The sequence below is a fragment of the Asparagus officinalis genome, chromosome 5 (assembly GCF_001876935.1).
Source record: "Asparagus officinalis chromosome 5, Aspof.V1, whole genome shotgun sequence".
In the NCBI taxonomy this organism is placed as follows: domain Eukaryota; kingdom Viridiplantae; phylum Streptophyta; class Magnoliopsida; order Asparagales; family Asparagaceae; genus Asparagus; species Asparagus officinalis.
In genome coordinates, this window is record NC_033798.1 from 9067956 (window position 1) to 9076832 (window position 8877).

Consider the following 8877-nt stretch of genomic DNA (forward strand, 5'->3'; position numbering starts at 1 on the left):
AGAGAGAGAGAGAGAGAGAGAGAGAGTGATGGAGTGATTGATTGGAGAGAGTCACGTGGGTGAGAGAGAGATTGAGTGAGAGTGAGCTGGAGAGTGAGAATGAGATTTGTAGAGAGAGGAAAAGAGATGGGGTGCGGGACACGAGGGAGGGGGAAACACGAGGTGGGGATTTGCGGGATTTAGGGAGTGAATTGGGGAAATGGGGTAGGAGAGAGATATGAAATACCGGTAAGAGGAAAAACACAGGGAAAAATACCTCTTTAAAAATAAAAATTAAAATACCAGAAAATTTATTCAAATAAATATTCAAAATTTATAGTCAAAATAATAATAACAATAACAATAATGAATATTTAACTATTAGTTTAAAAGTTTAACCGAAACAATTAAATTTATAATTAGCAAAACGATTAAAATAAATATAAAATCGTATTTTAAATCAGAGAAAATTCTAGAGAAATTAGGAAAATACAAATACTCTTTTTAGAAAAATAATATTTAATATTTAATTATCAAAAAATTATTTAAACCCGTATTAGAAATTTACGGCCATTACATCTTCTTTGTTAGAGATACATCATATGTTCGAACACCTGATGCTCGCAACTCATTTAGTTCTTCAATTAGCCATTGTAAATAGTTGTCAATTGGATCTCCTGGACTATTTGGACCAGGATTGAGTGTAGATAAAATGAAATTAGATTGCTTCATGCACATCCATTATGGAATATTATATGGAACAAGTAAAATCGGCCATATGCTATATGAAACTTTCGAATTTGTGAAAGGCTGGAAACCATCACTTATAATCTCAAGCCATACATTCTGGGGCTCTAAGGCAAAGCTTTCATGTAGCTTGTCAAACTTGTTCCAAGGCTTGGAGTCAGCAAGATGTCTTTGTAGACGATCAAAATGTATTTTTGCCAAGGATGATGATCAGTTTGGATCCGAGAAGTGAACGCCCATGGGCTAAACACTTCAAATGGGCCCAAAGTCAAGCCCAAAATAAGCTACAGCGAAGGTCACTTGACGATTGAAGCGAACCTCGCTAGATAGCCCTTATAGACTCGACCAACCAAGTCAGATGCGAGTCAACCTTCGCAACATGCCTTAGGTCAAGTCGAAAGATGTCATCGGTTAATCAAATCACTAGTCGAATTCTATGCTAAATTTATACTCGTAGGCAAAGTTCTCCAATTAACGAACTCCGCCCATGTGGACTAAGTCATCCACTTCTGAAGAAGGCATGCCCATGTCCAAAGCGACCTTCACCCACGTCATCAGTGAACTTCGCCAAGTCCGCGAAATTCGCCCAAATATCCATTTCAAAGCTATTTTCACGGGATAACCAATTACCACTAACTTCTACTTTAATGGCCACATAATCCACAATTAAGGGGACCATTATCTCTTTCTTTCAGCTTATAAAAGGAGAGGAGATCATCCATTTTAAGGGAAAAAGGAGGGGCCCCGAAAGCTTTGGCTAAACAAGCTACACACGCATCGCATTTGCGATCCCATTAAGAGACGTTGCTAAGAGAAGACTGAGCAACCTTCCAAGCATTCTAATCCTCATCAATAGCAAAAGACCCATCATCTTACTTGGCATATCAACGGAGTACCAGATCGATGCTCTACCGGCACACGAAAAAGAATCCGACAGACCGTTTTGAGTCTGGAATTGTTTGAATTTCTTGATAATAGGGTTAATTAATGGCGATCTCAATATTCTTCGTAATGTTTTGATAAACCGGTAGAAGTTGTAATTTCTTCATAACCAAGTTAGTACTTGAAGATAGAAGCAATCTCCATCCTTTGTTTATTTGTTAATTTCAATAGAGAACTAAGAGTCCCTTTGATGCCCTTCACACCAGAAGATGAAAATCTCAATTATTAAAATTGAACCAAACAAGGGCTCTATTATATTTCTCCTGAAACCGAGTCATAAACAGGACCAACATTTGATGACTTTCTAAGCAGTTCTTCAGACACGTCGAATTAGAATTCTGATGTTAGCCTTGGAGTCTTGAGTAGTAAATTCATAGACAACATGAACTCATACGACCTAATCATGGATCTCAATGAATCCATAGTATTCGAAGGCCTTGAAGATGATTCATGGACAAAGCAACTTGAGAAGCAATGAGAGTAATGTTTCGAAGGTAGAGAATCAATCACAGAAGATAAAGTGGTTCAAATCAACATAGGCGATGAAATCAACCCTAAGCCCATCTTCATCAGTGAAAGTCTATCATCCACTGAAAAAGAAGAACTCATAGTTCTCCTTCAAGAATACATTGATGTCTTCGCCTGGAGCTACAATGACATGACAGATTTAGACCCTAACGTGGCTGTGCATCACCTTGACATTAACCGTAGCATTAAACCGGTCAAGCAACAACAATGACGCTTCCATCCTGAGTTGATGAAACAGATTAAGAAGGAAATCTATAAACTCGTTGAATACGGTGAAGAACAGCATCCCGATTAGCTAGCCAACATTATGGTGGTGATAAAGAAGAGTGGCAAGATCAGAATCTACATTGATTTATAGAATCTAAACTTTGATTGTCCGAAAAATGAATTTTCTCACCCTATCAAGGATGTCATGGTTTACAACACATACAGATTTGAGAGGATATAATTCATGGATGGGTTTTCTGGATACAATCAAATCAAAATACATCCAGACGATCAAAAGCACCTAGCGTTCTGAACGCTCTCAGGAGTATTCTGCTATATAGTAATGCCCTTCAGTTTGAAGAATGCTGAAGCTACTTACAAACTGCTATGAACATGATCTTTTATGATAATTTACACAAAACAGTAGAGTGATACACCAATGACCTTGAAATTAAAATTCACCACAAAGAAGATCATGTTTGTAATTTGAGAAAGATGTTCAAAATCATGTGAAAGCATCAACTCAAGATGAACTCAACTAAATCTTTCCTAGAGGATTCATCAGGAAAATTTCTAGAATTTATTGTAACATCCAAAGGATTACATGTCGACCTTGAAAAAGTGGAAAGTCATCCAAGAGATGTCACCTCTAAGGAATCTCAAAGAACTCAGAGGTCCACAATGACGATTAGCCTATATCCTTAGGTTTATCACCAACTTGTCTGAAAAATATCAACTATTTTAAAGATTCATGAAGAAAGGTGTTTCATTCATCTGGGACTAAACTTTTCTGATCTATGTTAGAGTAATGAACCACTCTCTTGGAGCACTTCTTGCTTAGAAGATTGAAAATGGACACAAGCAAGCTATTTATTACCTCAACTGGACTATGATTGGTGTCGAACATCACTACAATTCAGTAAAAAGAAATGCTTAGCATTAATCCTCTATGTATACTCATGATGAAATCTAGATCACTAAATTTTAGGTTAGCAAAATGAGCATTACAGTTCTCACAGTATGACATGTCGTTCGTACTGCAGAAAACAGTCAAGGGTCAAGCAGTGGTCGACTTTCTGGCAGAGCATCCCATCCCTGAGTCTTCTAAACTCTATGAAGACATCCTAAATGTAGTCTTTGAGTCAAATACTACTACAGACCATCAAACATGGCAACTATACTTCAACAGCACATCACGATGAAACCATAAAGGAGAAATTATCACAGGAGTTTGGGTAGTGCTGATTGATCCTCATGGACATGTTCTTCCTCCGACCTACTCATTGACCGAGCCATGCTCCAATAATGTAGCTGAGTATAATGCCCTTGTAATCGGCCTATAACTCACTCAAGACATGGGTGTCAAATATCTTGAAGCTCACGGTGATTCCAAGCTAATTGTGAATCACATCAAAGGAGAATATGAGGTTATGCACAACGACCACATATTACCATAAAGCGGAGGCAAAGCTTGCTCAATCATTCGAAGGTTTCTATATCTGCTATGTAACTTGCCTCGAGAACACTCATGCAAACTCTTTGGCATCCCTTACAGCTACACTTGCCTGGGCGCCCAAATCAACTAAGCCCATCACATTGGTTAGCCATCAATTATGCTCCCCATAGTTATTTCTTGAAGCAAATGAAGTGCTTGTCATACCAACTCACTTTTTTAGACAACAATTAGTGGTTCTAAATCATTGATTACGTCTTGCATAGGATGCTAACTGATTGTCCGAAGCAAGCAGTCTTTATTCAAAGAAGGGCTCCATTCTTCTTCTATGATTTTGCTACGTAAACGTTATACCGATAGTCTTTCGACAATATGTTGCTCCAATGCTTATTACCAAGTGAAGCTCAAGAAGCATTAAAGCAAGCCAATGACGGTGCATGTGGAGCTTGTTAACCAGGTCCCGAACTCTAGGAATGACTTTGTTGTCTAGGTTACTAGTGGCCGACAATGATAGCAGATGCGGTAGCATATGCTAAATGATGTTATGCGTGTCATGTCTATGCCGATTTCCTACATCAATCTCTGGAGGAGTTACATTTGATTGTTACTGTTAGACCCTAGAGGGTGGGGTGATTAGGGTCTTATACTAATCTAATCCTGATTAACTTCCAATTAAAATTATATTGATTAATTTGCTCTTGCAAGAATGATATAAGATAGATATGAGCGGGGGGAGGTTGATCCAGACGAGGACACGTACTCCTCGTACTTCTGCTGGTCGAACTCATACTCAACCTCCTCCATGACCGGGATCTCGATCCGCGGCTGGGACGCTCCGATCTCGGCAGCGAGATCGGTGGCTCCCACTGTGGGCGCCAGATTGTTCGCGTGGAAAACTGTTTTCTTATTCATTGAGATAATTGTCATCTTGGGTTACAAAAGATCCGGTCTTTTTTAGATCCGGTTACAACTAAATCAAGGAAAAATAAGAAAAATTACAACTTTCCTTTTGTGAACAAATCGCGAGCTCCTGTTTTGCGGTCGCTCGCTTGTGTGGGTTCTTCGCCTGCGCCGGGGTGTATCCGTGGACCACCGCGCGATCTAGATCCGGTCGGATCTACACGATTATACGGGTATTATTCCACGAAGGGAATAATAGCCGGGAGGGATTAGATCACCAAGGAAATAATCGTTCGGATCTCGGGATCTAAGACCAAGCTCAGATCCGGAGTGTGACTTCGTGTAGATCTCAGATCTGTTCTTTCTTCCTCTCGAGATCCTGCCTTTTCTGACGTGACTGCACCTCCCCCTACACCTCCATCCTCCTCCTTCGGTCCCCCTCTGCCCCCTCCCCTGTTCCGCCGCTTGCGCCGTCCGGAGGAACTTCGCGTGGGCACATTAGTAAGAGTTAACATGTTAACTCTTAGAATTAACATGTTACCTGTAAGAGTTAACATGCTAGCTGTAAGAGTTAACATGTTATCTGTAAGAGTTAACATGTTATCTATAAGAGTTAACATATTAGTTGTAAGAGTTAACATCCGCTAGCATGAAAAAGAATAGGGTAAATTTGGGATTTAAGCCAGCTAACATGTCTCATCATGAGCTGACATGTCTAATCAACTGCTGGCATGAGTTGGAATCATGATGGAGGGCCTTGAGCATATTTTTTTTTTCAAAAAAAGGGGCTAAAGCACATTAAAAAAAATAGGAGGGGTTGGGACACATTGAAAATTCAAATTTGGGGCCTAGAAGCACTTTTCCCTAGAATTAGTGTCTCACATGAAAGAAAGCCAAGGTTTTGGTCTTTTGCATACATGCCTTCAATCTATCATATTTGCAAATCTACTTCCAAAGTTAGATATTTAATAAAGTACCTTTGATATATCCATAATCCTAATTAAAGATACTGGAAGAGAAAGAGGGAGAGGCTAGGTGACTGGGAAATGTAAATAATTTAAGAATATCCTCTATATTTATCTCATTCTCTATCTAACATATAAATTCATAAATTAACTAAATTAATCAAAAGTGTATTATTTACATTTAAAAATTTACAAGGCAAAAAAACCCATATGGTGATTTGCAGGATTAATTTGCAAATACTTACATTTGAACTTGAATTGAATAATATGATACAATTGAGAGGTATACATGCAAGAAAAAATTGAAACTTGGAAGTGACAGATATGATAGAATTGAGAGCTATACATGCAAAAAGGGCAAAAAATTCTAAAGTATATATTTATTTTTATTTTCAATTTTTTAAGAGATAAAAGGGTTGTTTTTAAATCATGGATATTTACAAAAATACACTCTAAATCTTAGTATTTGCAAAGCTACTCCTCAAACAGCAACTTTGTGACAAAACTACCCCTAAAATCAACAAATCATCAGCTTGATGCTAAAAATTTAACTATTTGATTGATAATTTTTATATTGTGAATATAAATTAGCTTATAAAATTTGATGATCAAGTGCTTTGAGTGTATATTTTCCAAAATTGATGATATCAGAGGTGGTCTTGTAAATATTCAGATATGAAGGGTAGTTTTGCAAATGTCCATCATTGAAGGGGTATATATGCAAATAACGGGAGAAATTTAGAAGAAAAAAAAAGATGGAAGGTCGGAGGAAGCAACCAAACAAATTCCCCGAACCTTTTAAATAACAAACCAAAGCGCAAAAATCGCGGACCCGCACTCTTCTCCCTTCTCCCTCGCTCTCTCCAAACAAAAGAAAAAAATAATCATCAAATTAAAAAAAAAAAAAATTCGAAACCCCTAAATCCCCAAATCTCATAAAAATCACACCTTTTCTCCCCAAATTCATGCCCAACCCTAAACCTAACTCCTCAATTTCAATGACTGAATGCTCAATCCTTACTATTCCCCTATAATGAAGATCATGAGCCCTTGCTGGAGACCCTCGTCGGCCTTCGACGTCGCCGGCGACGACGGATCGAGGACCGATGGATTGCTTTGGTACAAGGATCTAGGGCGCCACGTGGCGGGAGAGTTCTCGATGGCGGTTGTGCAGGCGAACAATTTGCTTGAAGATTCGAGCCAGATCGAATCAGGGGCGTTGAGCGTGGAGAGCTCGAGATCGGGGAGCTTGTGTTGTGGGACTTTTGTTGGGGTTTATGATGGCCATGGCGGGCCTGAGACCTCGCGGTATATTGCCGATTGTTTGTTCCAGAATTTGAAGAGTATGTGTTGTTTTTTTTTAAGTTTTTAAATTAAATATGGGGTTTTTTGTTGAGTTTTTTATGCCAAAATGTGATTTTGGAGTAGTTGGTTGATTAGTTTGACATGGGTCATCATTTGGTTATGAGGTTTTCTGATTTTAACTTTCCTGTACGAATATTGATTTATTTTCTAATTGGGTTTATTTTTTTGAATTTAAGAAAGTTTTTTTTTTAAGTTTTTGATGTAAAAAAAGTGTGGATTTTGAGCATGCTTGATTTTCTGAATTCTTTCTGTTTTCACAATTTTCTATAGCTTTTAATAGAGGAATGCTGGTTATCAAATGTTTAAATTTTCAGGAGGGTGGATTTTCTTCGTCATTTTACAACGTATTTTAATTATATTTTCTAATTTCATGATCTGCCATGGTTTTGATTTTTTTTGTTCTTTGTGTGCTGAATTGGATTTTGTCTTGCTTGATTTGAATGAGATAATGAATGTGCAATATTTTGAGGGGCTATTAGAAATTATTTGCTATGAATTAAGTTTTTGTTCTTTGTTTATTGTTGAACGAAAGTCAATTGTGATACTGGATATCAAATTTTAAAAATTTGATGCATTACAAAGTTTTAATGATATATCTAGAGCATGCAAGAAGAAATTCAAAAAAGTAAAAGGGGATCAGCTGATCTCTTCCTTACAGATATCCAGATCTCATATCTCTTAACTCATTGTCCAATATCAATCTATGTAATGATAATTATGGTCCAAAACTACCAAGACAACTGAAAATTTTGATACCCAATGCTAATAAAGTCTAAGAAGAAGCAAAACCTATACCGAGATTTAAGACGTTACTTAAACATCACAATCTTACAACTTCATTAGATCTATTTTGTTGAGCGTTGGAATTAAAAATTCCCAGGTATTGATGATGAAGCTCTTAAGGTCAAGAGCCGACCTTCTAAATATTCAACATAAAATAATACTCATATTGCTTATCACAGTTTATTTTCAAGTCGTGTTGTGACCGCTGATTTGAGCTCAAAAATATTCCCGGATCAGCATGAAACTACACCCTCAAGAATTTGGTCCTTTACCAATTACGGGTGAAATTTAGTCTTTAATTAGATATGCTTTAGAAATACTTTTTTTTTCCTTGCATACTATTCAATTTGAATCTGTAGTCTGAAATTAGTTTGTGTTCACCGTTCAAGTGTCCTCTCATGATGAAATGGATATTTATGATATGCAGAATTTGCTTCAGAGCAACAAGGCATGTCTGTAGATGTTATAAAAAGAGCGTATGCAGCCACAGAAGAAGGCTTCATCTCTGTTGTAAGAAAGCAATGGGAAAATACGCCACAGCTTGCATCGGTTGGTTCTTGCTGTTTGGTTGGTGTAATTTGTGGCGGGATGCTTTATGTTGCAAATGCAGGAGATTCTCGTGCAGTTTTGGGCAGATGGTTGAGAGGTGAGCGAGAAGTTTCAGCAGTTCAGATGTCAACAGAACACAATGCAAGCAATGAGTCTGTGCGTGAGGAATTGCAATCTTTGCATCCTGATGATCCACAGATTGTCGTTCTAAAGCATAAGGCTTGGCGTGTGAAGGGTATCATACAGGTATTTTCATTCTGGATAATGTTTGTGTATTTCTTTCTGTATATTTGCTGATATCCGTGCATAGTATAAAGTGGTCCGCCTTTTATATGGGATAAATTTCAGAAAACACCCCAATACATTTCGGCATTTCCTACAAAACCCTTCTCAACTTTCACTGCACTTCCAAGACTTGTCCTCCAAAGCTCCAAAAACTCCAAAATGTGTCAAATAATC

At 37.7% G+C, this 8877-nt stretch overlaps 1 protein-coding gene across 2 annotated transcripts in view; it reads left to right on the forward strand.

The window, feature by feature from the left end:
- LOC109843168 (probable protein phosphatase 2C 46) overlaps positions 6521-8877 on the forward strand; it is a 4684-nt gene continuing 2327 nt past the window's right edge. For both annotated transcript variants that reach the window (XR_002247555.1, XM_020412100.1), the window contains exons 1-2: positions 6521-7064; positions 8297-8664. Coding sequence is in view for 1 of the 2 variants with exons in the window: in XM_020412100.1 (XP_020267689.1) it covers positions 6728-7064; positions 8297-8664 (705 nt within the window). In the remaining variant the exon portion in view is untranslated. The remainder of the gene's footprint in view (positions 7065-8296; positions 8665-8877) is intronic.